The sequence below is a fragment of the Cetorhinus maximus genome, chromosome 15 (assembly GCF_964194155.1).
Source record: "Cetorhinus maximus chromosome 15, sCetMax3.hap1.1, whole genome shotgun sequence".
Taxonomy (NCBI): domain Eukaryota; kingdom Metazoa; phylum Chordata; class Chondrichthyes; order Lamniformes; family Cetorhinidae; genus Cetorhinus; species Cetorhinus maximus.
In genome coordinates this window covers 30,567,848-30,592,475 of record NC_135893.1, presented here as the reverse complement: position 1 = coordinate 30,592,475, position 24,628 = coordinate 30,567,848, and the positions used below count along the sequence as shown (strand labels likewise).

General features: G+C 44.0%; 1 protein-coding gene across 1 annotated transcript in view; it reads right to left on the bottom strand.

The window, feature by feature from the left end:
• disp3 (dispatched RND transporter family member 3) overlaps positions 1-24,628 on the bottom strand; it is a 748,238-nt gene that overhangs the window by 185,855 nt on the left and 537,755 nt on the right. The window contains 2 exon segments of the mRNA XM_078559213.1: positions 20,050-20,189; positions 22,335-22,495. Of these exon segments, the coding sequence (XP_078415339.1) occupies positions 20,050-20,189; positions 22,335-22,495 (301 nt within the window).

The window sequence follows — 24,628 nt, the reverse complement described above, 5'->3', positions numbered from 1 at the left end:
GCTGAGGGTGGGTGGGAGGGATGGTGGGGGGAATATTAATTGCTGCATTTTGGGGCCTTCCCAATACATCTCAACATTTGCCGCCAATTTCATTGGAAGATCTCGGCCAATATATTTTGGAACGGACAGGAATGGATGCTGGCCTTTTAACTTGCCTGCTCTGGGTTTGGCCCACCTCCACTCCAGGTAAGGGTCTGTCGATGAGAGCAGCTGACCCGTCTTCAAGGAAAATAGGAAAATCCCACTTCCTGGCAGGCTGACAACAGATGTGGGATTGGTCCCAACTCCTGATTCAGACCTCCAACGTGAATATCTGCCCTCCCCACATCACCAATATTATCTCATATTTATATTATGATGGCATGGTAGGTTCAGGTAGTCTCTGTTTCTGGCTTCTTGTAAATCGCATAGAGGTGACCATAGTCTGAGACAGAGAGAATGGTTGGTGTGCAGACCCAAACGGAAGGGATTTAAGGTTCAGCAGAACTAATGTGTGATTGTGGGCATACATGTTAACACATGAAGTTTACACGTTAGGAAGCTTTTGGAGTGAGAGTGGAGGCACAAGTGTTACCACAAGGCTCTTCAAGAGTGGTTGCATTGGAATCTTGTCAGTATTAAGTTTTGCCAGGTTCTCACCCAATGTCTAATTTAGCATGTTATAATTGTACTTTTGCATTGTAGCTTGTTAATAAAACTTGTATATTTTGGAACCAAACACCCTCTTGTCTGTTTGTGCAAGGGACCAGATCTTACACAGGTTACTTACAGGGTTCAAGAGACAATAGATGGGTTTCTAGAGACCGAAGGAACTGAATGTACAAATTGGTTTAATCTAATCTAATGTATGAAAGCTTGATTGGGTCTAATGACCCTTTTCTGGTTCAATTTAATATCAAATTGAATGTAAAAAGGCGAAGTAAAGAATTGAGTAATTCCTGACTATGAGAAAAAAAAAGTAGCAAAGCATGTACCTATCTCCAAGTAGATAATAGGGCTCATTATAATTGTGTAATTATGGACTACTGTACCACATTCCAAGAACATAGTGGGGACACATGTTGGCATCCACATTTATCAGCATGTATGCAAATAAGAAACATGTGTCTGGGTTCGATTGGTTCTTGACTTTGGCAGGCTTAAGATACGGGTCTTCCACAGGCAAGGCCCAATTGTCACAGAGCCACCAGGGTCTGGATGTCTTCAACAAGCAGTACAGCTTTGAAATTTGAATTAAATTGCAAATAAGCTATGAGAACTAAAAGGCAGTGCAATGAAACCAGAGATGCATGCATATGGAAGCCATTTTATCCCTCTGTGCCTCTAAATTCATTGTTTTCCAAACTTTGATAAATGTGGTTATATGTGAATAATTGAGCAATGAGCAATTTGCATTTTTGTTTTGGGAAACAGTTTCTACTGCTCATAATTATAGTGAGATTGTAATATGTTCTTTATATAACATTTTGCTATAAGTAACAAACAGCAGTAATCTTTTTTCAATGGGCATTGTCAATACCTATTTTAATAGGAAAAATCAGGACATTTAACAAATTTGAATGCAAGTGGAGTTTGTATTAATCCTTGGACTGCTGACAAGGCACAGAAAAGTTCAGATTCCCTTCCTTATTCGTTATTTAAAAAAAAGTTATCAGCTCACACACCTATTGCAGAAACTAAACACTAACATTTTGCTGATAAAGCTAATCATAGCTAGATTTACTGCTATTATCATACTCTTATACTGCAAATTCTATTATTTTAACCAAATCATTTATATCCCTGATTACAGGTTCTTTGTTTTTAAAATTGTAACTATGTTCAAAATGGGGTCAAAAAATAACCTAGCTACAAACCTTTTCGCAGCCAAAAAATAAAGTTCTTTTATCACTAGTGGGGCCCTATGTTTGAGGAGATACACTGGCCAGAATTTTCTGGCTGACATGCGAATGGCATAGCCCGCACGTCAGCGCGTAAAATGACGCGCGCTGACCTCGCTCAAGCATGCCGACGTCAGCACGCGCCATCGCGATATTTTGGTGGATCAGTTCACCCGCCATTAATTGAAGGGCTCGTTCAGTGCCACAAGCGCTTCAACGACCTCTTGCTATCAGGAAGGGTGAGTACCATGTTGGCATGGGTCACTTAGCACAGCAGTTAGTTTGACCCCCTGGTGCTGCCCTCCCCCTCCAACTCTGAACGTAGTTACTGCATTGAATCATTCATGGCATTTGGCCTTCACTGGGTGGGCCAGCATTTATTGTCCATGCCTAGTTTACCCTGACGGTGGTGCTGAGCTGGCTTCTGTATCCGCTGCATGTGGTTCCCTTACACCCATAGCACTGTTTTGGGGACACAGTGCTGAAACGCCAAAACATTTCAAAGTCAGGATGCTGACTGAGTGGGAGGGGAACTTCCAGGTGGCGGAGCAGCCACCCATCTGCTGTCCTTGGTGTTCTAGGTGGTAGTGCTTCCTTGCTTTGGAAGGTGGTACAGTGTGAGTGGCAAATGTGATGGGGGCAGCATCTGGGCAAGGGGGTCAGCCCTGGCTGCTTGGAGTGAGTGTATGGCGGTTCCAGGGTCACGATTCACATGACCCCTGCAATGTTTCACTCAGATGGGGGTGGCAGGGCTGCAATGGTAATCCGGGTACAGGGCGGACTAATCAATGCTCCTCTCTCCTTTTCAAGAGAAGACCACACACAATAATGCTGAACGGACTGGTGGAGGGCAGGCACAATTGCTCACTCTCACCAGATATGAGCAGGAGGCTCTTGAGATGGAGAGGTGCCATGCGCCCAGGTCAACTGACAGTGGTGAGGTTGGGGTGCCAGTGGGAGGTAAGAATGCCATGCACTGAGGTCACAATGTCAATCATTACAACCATTCCACTGTTGACTGTTTAGTGAATTCAGCATCCAACATGGGTTTCCAATTGATTATGGAAGGAGGAGCGCATCCTGATCCGGGGGCCCGGCATGCCTATTAACAGTGTCACGATTTCAACTAATCAAATGCACTTGGTCTTCCTTTCAGCCTCACCTGAGCATGCCCGGACCGAGGAGGAAAAGGGCCTGCCACTGACACCTGAGGGCCCTGAAGAGTTAGAAGCACCAGCGTCACACCATGTTGGTCAGACAGGCACCAGCGCAGGTGCAAGTACCTCGGTGGGGATAAGATCATTGGCTAGTATCCCGGGGCACAGTGGTGAGGGCACATCACACTCACTTGAGGTGCAGGCGGAGACAGCGAGTGCCCATGCCACTGGCAGTCAGAGAACTGCAGGGGACCAGGAACATGCACAGTCGATGGCTGATGATATGCCTCTGGAGTTATCCCTGAGGCAGCAGATGCTGGAAGTCCAGCAGGGTCTGCGGGAGGATCTGGTGGAGATACATGAGGCAATGCATGCCATGATCTCCATGATGGAGGAGTCCATGCGGAGCATCAGCAATGCATTGACCCTCATGGCCGAGCGCAATGCTTCCACCTTCGAGAGAGTGGCGACTCTCATGGAGAGGCTCCTCCAGGAGAACAATCAGGGCTTCCTGGGGATGCGCTCGGACCTGCCAGCCCTCACAGCGGCATTGACCTCAGCTGGTCAGTGTCAGTGTGGGAGATGGGATGGGAACCCAATATCCCAGGTAGGTGCCCATCCATCAATGGTGAGCAGGGAGGCCCGAAGCGACCTCACGTTGGCACACAAGCTGACTGTTGTATGTGGGCTCCTCTCAGGGTGCTCCGGATGCAGGCAGCAGCTCCTCCGCCTCTCTGCCAGTGACTGTGGGATCCAATGAGGCTGTGGCGACTGGGGAGATGCCAGCTGTGCCAATGGACGCTCCCTCCCAGGCGGGGCCATCACAGGTTCCATGGGCCAGAGGATGCACACCAAGGTCATCAAGGACAACAGGACAGCAGAGTGAGCAAGAAACAAAAAGCTAAAAGCTACTGTGGATGCTAGAAATCCAAAACAAAACAAAAACAGAATTACCTGGAAAAACTCAGCAAGTCTGGCAGCATCGGCGGAGAAGAAATCAGTCAACGTTTCGAGCCTCCATGGCCCTTCGGCAGAACTGCTGAAGGGCCATGGAGGCTCGAAACGTTGACTGATTTCTTCTCCGCCGATGCTGCCAGACTTGCTGAGTTTTTCCAGGTAATTCTGTTTTTGTTTTGTTTCAGCAGAGTGAGCAGGCTGTCTCCAATGCCAGTGCCAGCGAGGGGGGAGCACCTAGATGTAGCACCCAAAAACATAAGCTTAAGGTACCTTAAGTACACCATGGGCTTCTCGCTGGTGGTTTTCTGTTGCCCCGGCACTGGTTGATTATTAGTTGGCGTGCAGCTCAACACATGTGAATGAACTTTCTTTTCTGTTTTGTTTGATGAAAACATTAAATACTTTAGTTCTGAACAAGGCTCAGGGTGCTTCCTTACTTCTGTAGGTGTACGGGAACCCATGATGTTATGAGTGACTTGTTCCTCATTGAGCTTAATTCACAAGGCACATAGTTAATATTCCTAACCAGGCAGATGTTGCTCTCAGGTATCAAGTATGGAGCCGGCAGCCATGGCATGTGTTGGAGGTCCATCTGTGGTGGCCTAGCTGCAGGTTTGTTGCATTAAAGCCTCCTGGGTGTCCCTGCCTCCCTGGATGTTACCTGGGTCAGCATCTATCCCCTCAGTGTTCTCCTGAGCGTGCTCGTCCTCGGACTCACTACTGAACTCATCGTGTGCAGCCAGAGCATCTGAGTCTACATCTTCTTCCTCCATTGCACCCCCGTTTCCAGCGCCGGATTGTGGAGAGCACATCATGCAACCACTATCAGCGACAGAATTTCTGGGGGGTATTGTAGTGCACCCCCTGAACGGTCCAGGCATCAGAAGTGCATCTTGAGAAGACCAATGGTTCTCTCTACCACAGCCCTTGTGGAGGTGTGGCTCCTATTGTACCGCTGCTCAGCCTCTGTCCTTGGATGGTGGAGGGGCGTCATGAGCCACTTTTTGAGGGAATAGTCCTTGTCACCCAGCAGCCAACCATCCAGCCGGGCTGGAGCACTGAACAGCCTCGGCACCTGGGAGTGTCTCAGGATGTATGCGTCATGGGAGCTGCCTGGGTACCTTGCACAGACTTGCAGAATCAGCATCCTATGGTCAGACACCATCTGCACGTTCATGGAGTGGAATCCCTTCCTGTTGACGAAAGCACCTGGCTCACCCACTGGGACCTTGATGGCCACATGTGTGCAATCTATTGCACCCTGGACACAGGGGAACCCAGCAATCGCTCTGGCTCGCTCCGCCTGGCTGGCCTCGTCCCAGCGATAGTGAACGAAAGTCAATGCACATCTGAACAGAGCTTCTGTCACCAGCTTGACACAACTGTGGACAGCTGACTGGGAGACTCTGCAAACATCACCCACAGATCCCTGGAAAGAGCTGGAGGCATAGAAGTTGAGGGCAACCGTGACCTTCAACGCCACTGGCATGTGATGTCCACCCACGCAGTTGGAGCTGATCTCAGGGCCTATCATCTGACAAATGGAGATCACTGTCTCCCTTGAGAGATGGAGCCTCTTTGGCACTGCACCTCAGACATACTGAGGTAGCTGCTTCGCCGCCTGTAAACCCTGGCAGCAGGATAGTGGCGTCTTCTGCGGCCCCTTCCGCCTTGCACTTCCTGTTGGCCCTGCATCCCTTGTGCCTGTGCCTGTCCTCGTAAAGGTGGCTCCCCTGGAGGCTGAATATGGACTCCTGGCCTCCTCCAACTTCTGGCCTTCTCTTCCTCCTCAGAGGAGTTGCCTCCAGTGGAGAGCACAACTCCCATTCCCAAAATAAGACAAGGCTGCCTGAAACCTGCAAGGCCCCAAGAATGGTGTTTACTCCAGAGTCCTGGCCTGAAGCCTGTTATTGCTGTACAAGGAGCTCTGAAGAGATTTGAAGTTCTCCTGTTCACTCAAACCAGAAAGGATGGTGCTGAGCAGAGGAATGAGGCCAAGAAGCCTTTGTGTTTTAAATGTCACAAGGCGGGACATGTCGATGCTGATTCCTACAGATTATGGGAAAAACCTGTGGGATTTGTAGGGGCACACAAAACCAATGCAGGAAATGGGAGTCAGAGAACAGAGCAGATCAGGCTATAGCTCTGACTGTGGCAGCAAATCCCTGTAAATGCACGACTGAGTGCGTGTGAGTTTAAAAAAATCCTAGAGAGTTACAAGCATTTGTATCAGAAGGGACAGTGGCCACATTTCCCCAGAGTAAGGCAACTATATTGATATTGAGAGATACAGGGGCCAGCCAAACTCTACTGCTAGGAAAAGGCATGACTTTTCCACAAGAGAGTGCAGTAAGTTCCAAGGTGTTGGTAACGGGTATTGAAAGAGGGTACATGCCCACCCCCTTATACCAGGTGCACCTGGAATGTAACCTTGTGTCAGGTCCGGTGACCGTGGGAGTCACCTTCAGTTTGCCTGTGGACAGGTTGACCTGCACCTTGGAAATAACCTGGTGGGATCAAAATTGATAATATCCCCAGTAGTCTCAGAGAAACTGACCAAGGTCAGGGAGAAAGGACAGCTGCAGGAGAAAGTGCCTGGCATTTTCCCTGACTGCGGTAACCAGGTGTATTGTCAGACAAACTCTGTCAGAGGAAGCTGAAGTGTCACTGCAGATAGATGACCCTGCTGTCTGATTATCTGAGAACTTTTTCAGGAGTCTAGAGGACCATAAGGAGCTAATAAGTAGGTTGCGGCTCAGCAAGCCGACCCACTGTTAAGAAAGTTAGCTCAGGCTGCCCAAACTGAAGCTGAGGCAGAGACAATTCCTGAATGCTACTTCATTAAAAATGAGGCGCTAATGAGGAAGTGGAGAACTCCCTTCACAGATTTGCAAACGAGGATTAGACAGTGATCCACCAGGTAGTGATGCCACTGAGGTACCGTGGGGAAATATTAAGGCTAGCACACAAAATTCCAATGGATAGGCATGTTGGGCTGCCTGCATCAACCTGCATTTTTAATGGCCACACCTCCACTGGGATGTAGTAAGGTTTTGTAGAAACTGCCACACCTGCAAGGTTGTGTGAAAACCTTAGCCTGCAATAAAACCTGCACCTATGATTCCCGTGTTGGCTTTTGAGGGATCAGTCAGCAAGGTGCTAGTGGACTGTGTGGGGCCCCTGCCAAAAATAAAAGGGGGCTACCAGTATATCCTTACCATCATGGATGTGGCTACCCATTTCCCAGAGAACCATATCTGCCAAGATAGTGGTGGTGAAAGTAACACAATTCTTAACCCGGTATGGACTGCCTTTTGAGATCAGGGCTCAGATTTCATGTTACAAGTATTCCAGGAAATCATGGATAATCTGGGTGTGACCCAGTTGAAGTCCTCAGTGAATCACCTGCAGTTGCAGGAGGCACTAGAATGGTACCACTAGACCCTAAAAACAATGATCAGGGCATACTGCCATGAGTACCCCCATGACTGGGATAAAGGACTAGGTTTTCATCTATTCGCTACCAGAGGCTCACCCAAAGAGACCACCGGTTTTAATTGGGTTGAATTGGTTCACAGACACCAAGTGCAAAGTCCTCTGAAACTAATCAAAGAGAGATTTTTAGAACAGAAGGAGGAAGTCTCCATGTTAGACTGCATAACCGTGTTCCGTAAGTGACTCATGAGAGCCTGTGATGTAACTCAAGGACACTTAAAAATCTCCCAAACATCTATGAAAATACAGGCAAACATGCCAGAGCTTGAACCTCTCAGCCAGGAGATTACATGCCTGTGCTCCTGCCAATACTGGATGAACCCCTAAAAACCTGGTTGAGTGGCCCATACAGAGTAGCAAAGAAACTTGGGGAGGTAAATTATCTAATTCACACCCCAGACTGCAGGCAAAAGCAAAGACTGTGTCATGTCAACACGATAAAACAATATCACAGCTGAGAAGGGGACAAGTGGGTAACGGTCTGTCCAATAACAACAGACCTGGAGGATGTGGAGAACAGTGAAGATGAACTGGAGGGAGATGTGGGTAAGGCCCACATTGAATCCCCTACTGTCCAGCTAGCAAACAGGAATTCTAGTGAAAGTGGATAGCATATTCACCCAACAAATACAGATAGGAAGGAGACCTGACAAGGCTGCTCACTGCATTTAAAAGCATCGGTAGAGACAAGCCAGGCTGCACCACTTTAACTCTCCATGATGTGGATATGGGAGAGGTCTTCCCATAAGGCAACATCCCTACCGTCTAGGTCCAGAAAAGCTGGCCCAGGTCCGGGAGGAGATTATCTACATGCTGGAGCACCAGCTAATAGAGCCTAGCAGCAGTAGCTGCAGCTCCCCAGTTGTGCTCATGCCCAAGCCAGATGGCTCCACAAGACTCTACATTGACTACTGCAAGGTTAATGCAGTGACCAGAGCCGATTCCTACCCGAACCCCCGCCAGGAAGACTGCATAGTTAGGGTAGGTAACGCAGCCTACATTACAAGGACAGATTTACTTAGGATACTGGCAGATTCCCTTGACTGCCCTTGAAAAGGAATTCTCTGCCTTCATGACTCCAGATGGATTATACCAGTGCCCTGTCATGCCATTTGGACTCAGAAATGCCCCAGCCACCTTTCAAAGGCTGATGAACCAGGTAGTGGTGGGCTTGTCAAATCTTGTAGTGTACTAGATGACCTCCTAGTTTACAGTGACCCTGGGAAACTCACTTAGAACAACTGGAAGCCCTCTTCCAGAAATTACAGTCGGCTGACCTAGTGTCAATCTTGCAAAGAGCGAGTTCACTAAGGCTCAGGCGACCTACCTTGGACACGTGGTGGGTCAAGGACAGGTACTGGCCAGAGCTGCAAAGGGACAAGCAGGAGTACAATTTTCCATCCCACAACAAAATGAGAAATCATGAGATTTTTAGGGATGTGTGAGTTCTACCACAAGTTCGTCCCAAACTTCAGCACTGTAGCTGCCCTGCTGACACAACTACTATAGAAAAAAGCAAAAGTAGTACGTACCAAGAAGTGTCAGACAGCTTTCGAGAAGCTAAAAGCCATTTTAAGAAATGCACTAATGCTAGCAGCCCCAGATGTTAACCAAGCATTTAAAGTAGCCATCGATGCTAGTGACCTTGGATAGGGGCTGTTGTTGCGCAGGAGGGCGAATCAGGTATAGAGAGACCAATCGGGTACTTCTTCAAAAAACTGAACAAACATCAGAAATGGTATTCCACAGAAGATAAAGTAACCCAAGGTTAATTACTGGCTCTCAAACACGTAGAGATAAATGTTTGAAATGGATAAAGAGAGACCACAGTCTTATACGAGACCACAGTCTTATTAAACGACTTTGACCTTTGTGGAGATATTCAAAATTCAGAATGTAAGATTATTCCGTTGGAGTTTCTTTCTCCCACCATATCACCTATAAGTCACTCATATTGCAGGAAAATTGAATGCGATCACGGATTCCCTAACCAGAACTTGAAAGAGACACAGTTAAAACTGATGAAATAAGCCAAGGCTAAGAGAGTGAATGGAAGTGAATGTGTTTTTTTCTGTGTTTTTATACCTTGTAATGAATCTCATTTCATTTCTTTGTGATAGGGAGGTGTTACGAGGCTATGTCCCTGTATTTTTAAAAATATGATTTTTCTAATTTCAACTGACTGGAACCTTTGCAATTTGAACTGAGACAGAGCAAACTGTTTAAAAATGCAAGGCCACATTTCAAGGTGGAGGTGTAAAACCAACAAATCACCCTCAGGGGAGTGTGAAGAGAGACATTTCCTATAATGCAGATACCCATCAAAACTCATAACTGTCTAAGGAAGAGACATTAAAAATGCAAAGTACTGGATATTGAAATAGTGACTGCCACAGACAGACCCACCCAAAACCTCTTGGAAATACACATTGGGTGAAGTATTTCAAGGCAAGGCTGCCAGCCACTAGAGAGAGATTGTAAGTGACACAGGCAGTGCCAAGAAAGTCTTCAGCAGAGGAAACAAACTGAGGGTTTTCTCTCTCCCCCTCTCTCTCTTTTGTAATCAGCATGTCGCCTGGTTCGAGAATCTGACTCTACCAGAAACCTACCAGTGAACTGAGATCTCGTAATAATTTTTTAAAAAATTCCTTAATGGGACGTGGGCGCTGCTGGCAAGGCCAGCATTTGTTGCCCATCCCTAATTGCCCTTGAACTTAGTGGCTTCTTAGGCCATTTCAGAGGGCAGTTAAGAGTCAACCACATTGCTGTGGGTCTGGAGTCACATGTAGGCCAGAGCAGGTAAGGGTGGCAGATCCTTCCCCAAAGGACATTAGTGAACCAGATGAGTTTTTACAACAATCTAAGGTTGTTTCATGATCACCATTACTGTGACTGGCTTTATAGTTCAGGTTTATTAACTGAATTCAAATTCCACCAGCTGCTGGGGTGGAATTTGAACCCATGTCCCCAGAGCATTAGCTTAAGCCTCTGGAATACTAGTCCAGTGATATTACCACTACACCATCATCTCCCCTTAAATAGCAGCAGCTTCTACATTTGGCTGTACCCAAGAAACCAGTTAATCTAGATGACTGCAACGTTTAAAATCTACGTGTCAAGGACACTCAAAGGGCACTTAACCATATATTCTGGCTGATATATTTGTGTGTGTGTGTGTGGATGTACGCGCATGCATGTGTGTGTGCGTGCCTGCGCCCTAATGCTGCATGAGGGCCAAATGCTTGACGTTGTGTTTTATTACTTTTCTCAGGTTTAGGGGTTAATAAATTTGCTCTTTCTTTTACTCAAGAAAACCTTGTTTGATTAACTCCTTATTGCTCACTGCTTAAACAGTAAAATACATTCTGATTTGCAAAAGGACATATCCTTGTGAAAAAAGTAATTTAAACCTTTGTTATGACCAATCGAGGAGGTTGATTAGAGGGGAGCCAGTTCGCACCTTTGCACCTGATGTAACAACATCCAAAAACACTTCACTCAATGAATTACTTTGAAGTGCAGTCATACGTGCTATTCTGGCAAGTGGAGCAGAAATATTGTGTCATGCAAGATCCTAATAAAAAGCAGCAAGATTCCTGAACATGAATTAATTTTTGGGGGTGTTTGTTGAGGGATGGATGTTGTCCAGGACACTCAGGGAATTCCCAACAATAGCTTAGCATAAGAATACCAGAAATAGGAGCAGGAGTAGACTGTAAGGCCCTTCAAGCCTGCTCGGCAATTCAGTACGATCATGGCTGAACTTTGGCCTCAACCACACTTTCCTCCTGCTCTGCATATCCCTTGATTCCCTGAGAGACCAAAAATCTGTCTCTCTGTCTCAGCCTTAAATATATCCAACAATGGAGAATCCATAACCCTCTGGGGTAGAGAATTCTAAAGATTCATAACCCTTTAAGTGAAGATATTGCTCCTCATCTCAGTCCTGAATGATCAGTCTCTAATCCTGAGACTGTGCCTCTGTGCTCTAGATTTCCCAGTTAGGGGAAACAATCTTTCAGTATCTACCCTGACAAGTCTGCCCAGAATCTTGCATGTTTCAATGAGATCACCTCTTATTGTTCTTAACTCCAGAGAGTATGGGCTCAATTTACAAAGCCTCTCATCATAGGACAACCCTCTACTGCCTCCAATGAAAGTATATCCATACAAGTATATCCTTCCTTAAATATGGAGACCAAAACAGTACACGGTTCTTTAGGCGTGGTCTCACCCTTTACAATTGTAGCAAGACTTCCTTATTGTATACGGGATGGTTTTCTGGACCAATATGTTGAGGAACCATCTAGAGAACAGGCCATCCTAGACTTGGTGTTGTGTAATGAGAAAGGAATAATTGGCAATCTAGTTGTGTGAGGCCCCTTGGGGATGAGCAACCATAATATGATAGAATTCTTCATCAAGATGGAGAGTGATGTAGTTGATTCTGAGACTAGCGTCCTGAATCTTAATAAAGGAAACTACAATGGTATGAGGCGCGAGTTGGCTATGATGGATTGGGAAACATTACTTAAAGGGATGATGGTGGATAGGCAATGGCAAACATTCAAAGAGCGCATGGGTGAACTGCAACAATTGTTTATTCCTGTCTGGCGCAAAAGTAAAACAGGAAAGGTAGCCAAACCATGGCTTACGAGGGGAATTAGAGATAATATTAGATGCAAGGAAGAGGCAAACAAATTGGCCAGAAAAAACAACTGACCTGAGGATTGGGAGCAGTTTAGAATTTAGCAAAAGAGGACCAAGGGATTGATTAAGAAGGGGAAAATAGAGTATGAGAGTAAATTTGTGGGGAACATAAAAACTGACTGTAAAAATTTCTATAGGTATGTGAAGAGAAAAAGATTGCTGAAGATAAATGTTGGTCCCTTACAGTCAGAAACAGTGGAATTTATAATGGGGAACCACGAAATGGCTGACCAACTAAAAACATACTTTGGTTCTGTCTTCACAAAAGAGGACACGAATAACATACCAGAAATGTTGGGGGACACAGGGTTCAGTGAGAGGGAGGAACTGAAAGAAATCAGTATTAGTAGGGAAATAGTGTTGGGGGAATTGATGGGATTGAAGGCCGATAAATCCCCAGGGCCTGATAATCTCCATCCCAGTGTACTTAAGGAAGTGGCCCTAGAAATAGTGGATGCATTGCTGGTCATCTTCCGAGATTCTATAGACTCTGGAACAGTTCCTACAGATTGGAGGGTAGCTAATGTAACCCCACTATTTAAAAAGGGAGGTAGAGAGGAAAAAGGGAATTATAGACCAGTCAGCCTGATGTCAGTAGTGGGGAAAATTCTAGAGTCCATTATAAAAGATTTAATAGCTGAGCATGTGGAAAACAGTGGCAAAATCGGACAGAGTCAGCATGGATTTATGAAAGGGAAATCATGCTTGAAAACGCTACTGGAATTTTTCGAGGATGTAACTAGTTCAGTTGATGAGGGGGAGCCAGTGGATGTAGTTTATTTGGACTTTCAGAAGGCTTTCGACAAAGTCCCACATAAGAGATTGGCGTGTAAGATTAAAGTGCATGGGATTGGGGGTAATGTATTGAGATGGATAAAAACTGGTTGGCAGACAGGAAACATAGAGTAGGAATAAACGGGTCTTTTTTCCGAATGGCAGGCAGTGACTAGTGGGGCACCGCAGGGATCGGTACTGGGACCCCAGTTATTCACAATATATATAAATCATTTAGATGAGGGAACTAAATGTAATATCTCCAAACTTGCAGATGACACAAAGCTGGGTGGGAGGGTGAGCTGTGAGGAGGATGCAGAGATGCTTCAATGTGATTTGGACAAGCTGAATGAGTGGGCAAATGCATGGCAGATGCAGTATAATGTGGATAAGTGTGAGGTTATCCACTTTGGTAGCAAAAACAGGAAGGCAGATTATTATCTGAATGGCTATAAATTGAGAGAGAGGAATGTGCAACGAGACCTGGGTGTCCTCGTACACTAGCCGCTGAAGGTAAGCATGCAGGTGCAGCAGGCGGTAAAGAAGGCAAATGGTATGTTGGCCTTCCTAGCCAGAGGATTCGAGTACAGGAACAGGGATGCCTTGTTGCAATTGTACAGAGACTTGGTGAGACCTCACCTGGAATATTGTGTGCAGTTTTGCTCTCCTTATCTGAGGAAGGATGTACTTGCTATAGAGGGAGTGCAGCGAAGGTTTACTGGACTGATTCCTGGGATGGCGGGACTGATATATGAAGAGAGATTGAGTCAGTTAGGATTATATTCGCTGGAGTTCAGAAGAATGAGGGGGGACCTCATAGAAACCTATAAAATTCTAACAGGACTAGACAGAGTAGATGCAGGAAGGATGTTCCCGATAGTGGGGGAGTCCAGAACCAGGGGTCACAATGTGAGGATACCGGGTAGACCATTTAGGACTGAGATGAGGAGAAATTTCTTCACCCAGAGAGTGGTGAGCCTGTGCAATTCATTACCACAGAAGGTAGTTGAGGCCAAAACATTGTATGTTTTCAAGAAGGAGTTAGATATGGCTCTTGGGGCGAAAGGGATCAAAGGATATGGGGAAAAAGCGGGAGCAGGCTATTGAGTTGGATGATCAGCCATCATCATAATGAATGACAAAGCAGGCTCGAAGAGCCGAATGCCTACTCCTGCTCCTAGTTTCTATGTTTCTATTCTTGTACTCCAATCTCCTTGCAATAAAGGCCAACATGACATTTGTCTTCCTAATTGCTTGCTGTACCTGCATGCTGGCCTTCTGTGTTTCTTGTACGGGTACACCAAAGTTCCCTAGGAATAACATTTACAAGTTTCACACCTTTTAAAATTATATTCTGCTTTTCTATTCTTACAACCAAAGTGAATAACCTCATGCTTCCCCACATTATATTCCATCTGCCACCTTATTGCTTACCCATTTAATCTGCTGATATCTCTTTGCAGTGTGATGAACCCGAAGGAAAAGAAAGAAACTTACCTGAAGCTTAAATCAGAGTTCAGAGACTGGAAACTATAGGCCTCGGTGTTTCTGCGCATGCGCCCGTCATAGAATGGCCGCACATGCACAGTTTTTTTTTTAACGATTCTCGGGTTTCTGCGCATGATGGCTGTACATGCATATTTGGTTGATTTTCACGTCTTCGGGCCAGTAAATGGCCCTGTGCACATGTGCAGTTCTTTTTTTAAATTTTCACCTAGAAACCAGCACCGTGCACAGAACGGAAAGAAGTCCCCAAAAGTGAAACAGTGTGAAAAGGTCAGGTGACCTTCTTCATCTCCACGGAGGAGTGCCATTCCACAGAAAGTGCCCAGAGGAGAAGGACAGGAGCTGCTGGGAGCAGGTCCTAAGTACAAAGAAGAAAGGTCCCAAACCAGAGAGTGGGACAGAAAGAGGTCCCAGGAAGACATTCAAGTCAAGGGAACAAGAACAGGAATCTGAAAAGGTCCTGTTGAGCGAAGTCAAAAGTAAGGAGCAGAAGAAAATACTCCGAATTAAAGAGACAGAGCTGCAGGGAGCAGACATAAAGCAAAGTGGGCTTGAGAGAAGCCAAAAGATCCGAGGAGACAGCAGAAGGTTGGCACCTCCTTACTACGGGCTTCTGGAGCAGTGGTGTTCTGCTTGGCATAGCTGAGTATTTTAGAGAGTGTACGCGGAAGGTGAAGCTTGAATGCACGAAGAGATCCAGTGGAAAGGAACATTGGAAAGGGAGGTCGAAACCCTTGATGAAGATGTCCGAAAATAAGTGTCATTTGAGAGAGAATTTTAAGGCAAGTTCTTCGAGCTTGGAGATTGGAAACCCTCATGAGACAGACAGAGTTTCAGTGAGACTGGTTGACTCACGGTATAACAAGTGTCTGGGGGCGTTGATGAGAAATCCATAGCATGTGCTTTGTGTGACATCTGTTTCTTGATTTTTGGAGTGTAGTGTGTTTGACCACTGTTCGCCTATTAGTTTACATGTACTGTATACTTACTGTGAACATTAGAGTAAAAGATAGACTTTGTAACTTGTGTTATCTTTACAAATTTAATTAACTATCTGTAAAAGTATAGTTGGGGTGCAGGAGTAGTGTAATATAGTTCTTTTTTTGGTTTAATAAATGTTTTATTCTTTTGTTAAAAGATCATGAACAGATACTGTGTCTCTGCTCAGTAGCCACCCTGCTTTCTTAAAAAAAATAAAAGTTAGAATCTATCAAGCCAGGTTCCACCCTGGGATCCGACTTGTCCAGTAGTAACAGCAGCTGGGATCATAACAGCAGCCCCCTTGTGTCTTCCTCAAAGTTTACATTCCCAACTAGCTTTGTGTCTTCAGCAATTTTAGATACATTACTCCCTTTCTCTTCATCTAAGTCATTAATATAGATTATAAATAGCTGAGATCCCTTCTGAACCTTGCAGTACTCCGCTACCAACTAGAAAATGCCCCATTTATTCCTACTCTTTGTTTCCTATCTGTTAACCAATCCTCTAGCCATGTTAATCTGTTACACCAACACCTAGAGCCCTTCCTTTGTGTATTAATCTTTTGTGTGTTACTTTATTGAATGCCTTTTGGAAATCCAAGTAAGCCACATCCACTGGTTCCCCTATAACTACCCTACTGGTCACATGCTGAAAAAAACTCTAATCAATTTGTCAAACTTGAATAGCAGTGTTTCATGTGCTAACTTCACATTTTCTGGAGAATTTTATAAAATCAAAATCAGCGCATTCACTATCTGTGTAGCTACTTCCTTGAGAACCCTAAGATGTAGGCCATCAGGTCATGGGGATTTGTCAGGGTTTAGTCCATTAAGTTCCTCCTATACTTTTTCCCTGCAGATATTAATGCCCTCACATTCCTTATTCTCTTTAGTATCCTGGTTGCCCTCTATTTCTGATATGTAATTTGTGTCTTCTACTGTGAAGACATACATACAATATTTGTTCAATGTCGCTACAACTTCCTCATTCACCGTGATAATTTCTCCTGTCTCAATGTTTACTTTAGTTACTCTCCTCCTTCATATACTTTTAAAAGCCTTTACAATCTTTTTTATATTCCTGACTGCTTTACTCTCATGTTCTTTTTCTTTCATTTTTGTCAACTTTTTTGTGGTCCTTTTCTGGTTTCTAAAATATTTCCAATCTTCAAGCTTACTACTATTCTTTGCATTGATATATTGTTTATATAGAAAATATGAATGAAAGGTTTTATGCTCATCAATATCTTACAAATACAAAAAGTGCTGGGAAAACTCAGCAGGTCTGACAGCATCTGTGGAGAAAAAGACAGATTTAATATTTCGAGTCCTTATGACTCTTCTTCAGTTGGGAGTTCTTCAGTTGAAGAAGAGTCATACGGACTCGAAATGTTAACTCTGTCTTTCTCTCCACAGATGCTGTCAGACCTGCTGAGCTTTTCCAGCACTTTTTGTTTTAGTTTCAGATTTCCAGCATCCACCGTATTTTGCCAATATCTCAAAAATGATCATGTTGTTTGATACGTCCTGTGTGCAGTGATAGTTTCAGTCATTTTGCAGTCTTTCGAGTTAACTGTTACGTAGTTTGGAGAATTTTGCAGAATAGTTTATCTATGGGTGTTGTTAAAATTTATTTAACTTATATTTTAACAACTTGCATTTATATAGCACCTTGAAGTCCTTAATATTGCAGAATGTCCCAAGACAGTCAGGCAAAAATCAGCCAAAAAATTGACACCAAGCCAAAGGAGATATTAGGACAATTGAAGCAAAAGCTTGGCCAAAGGGGTAAATTTTAAAGAATGCCTTAAAGGATAAAAGAACCTGGAAAGTTAGGAATGTTTAGGGAGGGAATTCCAGTGTTTAGGGACTACATGACTGAAAGTACTGCCACCAATGGTGGAATGAAAAGACTGAGAATTGCATAAATCCAGAGTTGGGAGTTCTTGAAAGTTTGTACTGCTGGTGAAGCTTTGAAGGGAGATAAGGAGGCACAAGGCCATGGAGCGATTTGAACATGAGGATGATTATTTTAAAATTACAGTGCTGGTGGACTAGATACCAATGCAGATCAGCAAGCACAGGGTTGATGGGTGAATGACACATGGTGCAGGTTGGGTGAGAATACGAGTAGCAGTTTTGGATGATCTCACGTTAATGAAGTGTGTAAGATGGGAGGCCAGCCAATATATTATTGGAGGCAACAAAAGCATGAATGAGGTTTCACCAGTTGATGAGGTGAGGCAGGGACAGGGTATGTGTGATATTATGGAGGTGGCAATAAGCAATTTTTGTAATGGACAGGATCTCAGGTTGGGAGCTTAACTCAGTTTGCAAGCAACCTAATTTAATCTTAACAGTGGCAGGTAGGGGATTGGTGGCTAGGGAACAGAATTTGTGGTAGGGGCTGAAGATAATGGACTTGGTTTTCCCAATGTTTAATTGAAAGAAATTACAGCTGACAGGACTGAATGTCAGGCCACCCGCCTGACAACATAGAAACAGTGGAGGACACGAGAGAGTAGCTAGTGAGGTAGAGCCAGGGTTCATCAACATATATGTGGATCTGGCATCATGTTTAATTCCATCACAGGAGACATTAAAGGCAAGCTTGCCCTCATTTTTATCCAACAGCTGCACATGCACAATTCGAGAAGTCAGTTGAGAGGAATATCAGCTGGAAGAAATGGAAATGTTTCTGGAGATGCAGTATGGGTTGCTCTTCTAAAGGTTGAAATTAACGCAGATGGTTAGTGTTAAGTAATATTCCCACTAATAGGCGCAAACCATTGCTATACTCTCTGGCATTGTTAGTGCCTGCCACTAGTCGCTAAAGAAAATGTTTCAAGTATAGCACTTTTACTAGTGCACAGTTTTACCTATTATTATAAAGAAAATAAATAGCAAAACTTGTGTGTCAGCTTTGCTCAACTGGTAAAAATCTCATGTTTAAGTTAAGTGAGTGTTTAAGGCCAGCCCTCAAGTACAAAATCTAGACTAAGGCAGTGCTGCATTGACAGAGTAATTGTCCCTTTGAAGATGTTACACTTAGGATCTTTTCTCCTGTTTAGGTTTTATGGCACTATTTGAAGGACAGCAAGGAATTTTCTGATTTTTCTGGCCAAAATTCCTCCTTCAAATCTCCTTCAAACTCCGCCTCCTTCAAACCAACACCACTATAAAAAAATAATTGCTCACTCATCCCATTGCCAAGATCCAGCTCTGTGCAAAATGTATTGGTCTATTTAATAATACACTTGAAAGTAGTTCATTAAACATGAAGCACTTTGAGTTGTTTCTGTAATAAGTGACCTTGGCTATTATAAATTACTACTTCTCAGTAAAATTTAACAATAAGAATGAGATTTAGTAAAAACTCCATGTGGTTCTCATACTGATTTTAATTTTAGTGGATAAAGAGAAAGGACCTCATGGTAGATGTATTACAAATATCATTTCAGAACAAGGTTAGGGCAAGAGCTCAGAAACGGTCAAGCTCATGAGTGGCTAACATTTATAATTCATCAATTCCTGAACCATGTACAATTTATATGTGCTAACTAGCTCCTCCTGTACATGCTATTTAAGCAATGTGACTTTTTTCTTATGATGGCCTAAAACTTAATTTTGTTTCCCAACGTTTCAGGTCTCCTTGTTGTTTAGAGCTGGCAGCTTGGAGGTGCCCATTAGGTGTTTCTCTCTGTCCTTTTGCAGGGAAGAGGCTCACAACTTCTCCATAGCAGCATGCACAATTAAAGTAGAGGTTACTATATAATGATTAAGACTGGGAACCCTTGTAATTTCCCTCCTACTTAACCAAGGGACCAACTGTATCCCACTATTGAGAACTCTTTAGGGGTGAAGTTGGGCAAGGATGCAGATGTAAAAAAAAAGGCAGAATTGCTTTTATACACCTGTTCCACAACATTTCAGGAAAGTTCTATTAAAATTGATGAAGCTGGATATGGGGTGGTGGGGTGGTTTTACCAGATATGACATGCACATTCTGCATCCTTGTCGAATTTTGCCCAAAGTAATTCATCACATATTTGAGAATGGAAGCTGGGACCTTCCTGGTCTGTATGGCATTTTCTGCATCATTTGCTGAGTAGAAGTTAGAGTCTAATACAACACTTATAGTAATATTACAACATATGGTAGTGGTATGCTACAGGTCACTCAGACAGTCCAAGTTGCTATGGGAACATGAACTTTTACAAGCATGTTGTAGTCTGGAGCTATGGATAGTGATGAAACAGGCTCCATCACTTGTCTGACCAGGAATCTTTCCCACTCTTACTGCCTGGCATCAGCATGTGTTGGAAGGATTTGCAGGTTTATACTTAACCTGTTTGGCTGTGATATGAATGCACCTTCCTTGGCCATCAATTCCTGGAGTGGGACTTGAACTCAGAGCTTCTGGTTCAGAGGCAGGGATGCTACCCACTATGTCACAAGACCTTCCTCATTACAACATAGACTGAATTCTAAAAATACACCCACAATGTTAAGCTCATGTTCTTCAGCAATGCCACCTTTCACTTTGGTAAATACATACAGAAGAAACTAAAAAAAAAAAATGGCCCTTACTTTGAGTAGCAGGAAATCTCCAGAGGTGAGATGTATTGGCTCCAAATGCAGAGTGCAGCTGGCATGAGGAACAGAACAGCCACCCAACAGCAAGCAACTATCAAAGACATGAACAGTCCAAAGTCATGGACAGCTGGGATCTGGTAGTAACAAAACAAGATTATTGTTAAAGATCTTAAACAGAAGCACAGTTCAAATGGACTGAGTCAGTACTGAAAGTGGAATAATCTGGGTACTGGATTAGTATGCTAAATCCTTGGTTCAGTTTTAGCTAGACTGGTTTCCTCTCCTTCTGGCAGGAAGGTCTGTACATGAAACGCATCTTTGGCAGGTTCATTGCATTTCCTAGAATATATAAACATACTGATCGTGAGTTAGGGCTAAATTGGCAGTTGCTCAGTGAGACCAAAGTTGTGGCTGGTTATAGATAATGAAAACATCATATTGATGAAGGTGTAGGGCCACTCTGAGGTAGGGACTAAGGCATTAAATTGGGGCAATAAAAAGGAGGCTTTACTTTGAATGTAACCATTTGATTCCTGATTGAAGAGGATATGTTGCTGATACTGTCAACTAAATTAAAAACAATCATCCAGCATTAACGCTCTTCACATTAATAATTCCAGAAAAGTTATTTTCATACAATATATTCAAAACATTAGTTTATGGAGGGTGATAATTGGGAGGTCAGCCAGGAGCTGTTGGAATAGTCAAGTTTGGAGGTAACAGAGGCATGGATGAGGGTTTCAGCAGCAGGTGAGCTGAGGCAGAGGTGGAATCGGGTGATGTTACAGAGGTAGAAAAAGGCAATCTTAGGGAAGGCACAGATATATGGTCAGACTAGATGGCAATAACGGGTTTCCTTTCCAAAAGGTGTGGGAAAATGAATTGAAATTAAAATGAGATGTTCAGTCTTTCAAACAGATGTGAGGATTTGGTCATGGTCTCAACCGAGCTTTTAATCCTTTAAACACTGAAGACCACCCTGATGTTATAACCAAAACATACTGCTGCAAATTGGACAGGCTGAGCAACTCTCAGTTGTGCCAATGGGGTTACAATCAAATTAGTTAGCAATAGCAACATTGCATATCATAAAATCAGAAATACACAAGGAATGCATGTGGTCCACCGTGCCTGTGCTGTCCCTTTGAGAAGCTATCCAATGAGTTCCATTCTTTTTGCCCATAGCCCAACAATTTTTTCCACTTCATGCAATTCCCTATTGATGGTTATTATTGAAACTGTTTTCACCACCTTTTCAGGCAGTGCATTCCAGATCATTACAACTCTGCATTAAAAACAATCTCATCCCCCTTCTGTTTTTTTTGCCAATTAACTTAGCTCGGTGTCCTCTGCTTACCCACTCTCTTGCCAGTGGAAACATTTACTCCTTATCAACTCTACCAAAACACTTCCTAATTTTGAATGCTTCTATTAAATCTCACCTTAACCTTTGCTGTTCTTAAGAACAATCCCAGCTTCTCCAAGGGCAGAAATTTTCGCTCAGCGGGCAGGCGCGTGCCTGACCTGCTCGAGCGTGAAATGATGGGCGGGTGAGGTTTCCAAAAGCAAATAATAATAAAAGTTTTAAAATTTAATTAATAACATGTCCCTACTCATGTGACAGAGTCACATGAGAGGACATGTTTTATTACATTTTTATTTTCTTCATTTTCTTTTTAAAAAATGCTTCATCTCCCTGAGGCAGCTCCGTGCCTCAGGGAGATTATGCAGCGCTCACTCATGTGCATGCGCGAAGTTTGTGCTCGGCCTGCTTGCCCTCCTCCCGCACCTGCACAGGCAGTGCTCAGCGCTACCACTCGCATTTCAAGCTGGGGAGGCCTTAATTGGTCCACCAGCATGAAATCACAGTGCGGTCCTGATTGCAGGCAGCGGTCGGCTTCCCGACCGCCCCCGCCAGCCCCCGCCGAGTCCGCCCACCAAGGGCAAAATTCTGCCCCAAGTCTCTTGTAACTGAAGTCATCCCTGGTACCATTTCATGTACACACAGCATTGTGAGTACCTTCTTCCATCTGCATTGGGGCACTCTGAATATTAACGGAAACTGGAATGGCCGTTGTAAGCAATCTGCTTCAGCTAATAAATGGATTTTACTCAACACCTCACTCTCTGGAATAAAAGCCAGCCCTTGAGTTTGGCGTTATAAACAAATATTATTGTGCAAAAAAATGCAAACAGAAATAAACAGGGAAGTATGTCATTCATGCAAAAAGAATAAATTAGCAGACTTCACAGCATGAAGTCTGTTATAACTAACTAACCTGGGAAAATATATTTGCCGCATAGGCGGCAGCTGTGGTGAATGAGGTGAAGAAGGTGGCTTTCCCCGCTGTTTTGATGGTATGAATCATTCTTTCCTGTGGGTCGCGAATGTGGCTTGCTTGCCGGAAAGTGTTGATGAAAACGAAGACATCATCAACCCCTGAAAATAACAACATTTACTGCTGAAAAAACAAAGAATATACCTGACCTTTTGACCCTTTCAAAAGTACAGGGTGGAAATCTCATTATATATCAATCAGCTTGGATGAAATTCCTCTGTCAGCCATCTTAACAGAGGTTTATTTAAAATTGTTTAATCCTTCTTTTAAATGGCAGTAAGAGACAGGTGGACTATTTAAAAATGAAGGAGATTTCAAACCCTTGTAGGGGTTTGGGGAGCTCAGAGTTGTAATGATCAGAGTTGTGATGACTAGAAACTGGACTAGCCATATAAATACTGTGGCTACAAGAGCGGGTCAGGGGCTTGGAATCCTGCGGCGAGTAACTCGTCTCCTGACTTCTCAAAGCCTGCCCATCATCTGCAAGGCACAAGTCAGGAGTGTGATGGAATACTCTCCAGTTGCCTGGATGAGTGCAGCTCCAACAACACTCAAGAAGTTTGACACCATCCAGGACAAAGCAGTCCGCTTGATTGGCACCCCATCACAAACATTCACTCCCTGCATCGCTGATGCACAGTGACAGCAGTGTGTACCATCTACAAGATGCACTGCAGAATCTCACCAAGGGTCCTGAGACAGCACCTTCCAAACCCACGTTCACTACCATCTAGAAGGACAAGGGCAGCAGGTACATGGGAACACTGCCACCTGCAAGTTCTCCTCCAAGCCACTCACCATCCTGACTTGGAAAGATATCGCCGTTCCTGCACTGTCGCTGGGTCAAAATCCTGAAACTCCCTCCCCAACAGCACTTTGGGTGTGCCTACACCATGTGGGTTGCTGCGGTTCAAGAAGGCAGCTCACTGCTACCTTCTCAAGAGCAATTAGGGATGGGCAATAAATGCTGGCCTAGCCAGCGATGCCCACATCCCTTAAATGAATTTAAAAAATTCTGGAATGCACTGCCTGATAGGATTTGATAATAGTCCCTACTGCATACAATGGGCACGTTCATTCAAACATGATTTGCCCGCTATATGTGGTGAATGGGAAATCCATCTAACTGCCAGTACCCAAGATTTTGGAGAGGTAAGGGCCCATGAACCCTAATTGTGTTTAAAAGTGCTAGGCACTTTAGTGCATGATGCTAAATTGATCCAAATTGGATAATGATTTATTTGAATGACACTCACAGGTCATGTATTTAATGAACAGCTGGTTGATGTTAGATTGCTTACACTGTTAACCAGGACAGTCAGATGGTAGAAACTTTGGGCAGCTTCAGCATTCCTGGACACTGCACAAAGGCACTCAGTTTCTTAAGTAAATAGTTAACAGCAATTAATCACATTTTAACCTGGTTTGATAAACTTACTGAATTGTCTGAAATAGACAGTGATTAACATGTTACAAAATTCTTTCGAGTTATCAACAGTCACAGATTGCAACTCTTTCAAGTACAATCACAGTTCTTGGTTTCCGGGAGTGGGATATGAACCCACAACCCTCTGATTCAAAGGCGAGGGTGCTATGAACTGAGCCACAGCTGACACCTCATTAATATGTTACAGTTGAATTCAATAATGCTGGCAAATGATTAGTGTTATTTGTCCAATACACACATAAAAGTGTTGGGGGCTTTATTTTAAAAACCTGGATAAGGTCAAATATACAATGTTTCAAAAGAATACTGTCCTCAATCTACACCTGAAGTGCTGTAACCTGCAAGGCTATGGACTGGATACTGGAAGGTGGGATTAGAATGGACAACTAGTTTTTTTTTAGCCAGCGCAGAGAAGATAGGCTGAATGGCCTCTTTCTGTGCCATAGCTTTTCTATGGTTCTATGGTTCTTCATGCAATTTCTCCTCCAAACTACGTATGAAGCTGATATCCCCATTTGCCACAAACTCCAAGTATCCCTCCCTCAACTTGAATGCTCACTTAGAATCATAGAAAGTTTACGGCACAGAAAGAGGCCACTTGGCTCATCGTGTCTGCGCTGGCCGAAAACGAGCTACCCAGCCTAATCCCATTTCCAGCATTTGGTCCGTAGCTCTGCAGGTTATGGCACTTGAGGTATATATTTGGACACGTTTTAAATGAGTTGAAGGTTTCTGCCTCTACTACCCTTTCAGCAGTGAGTTCCAGACCCCTAGAACTCTCTGGGTA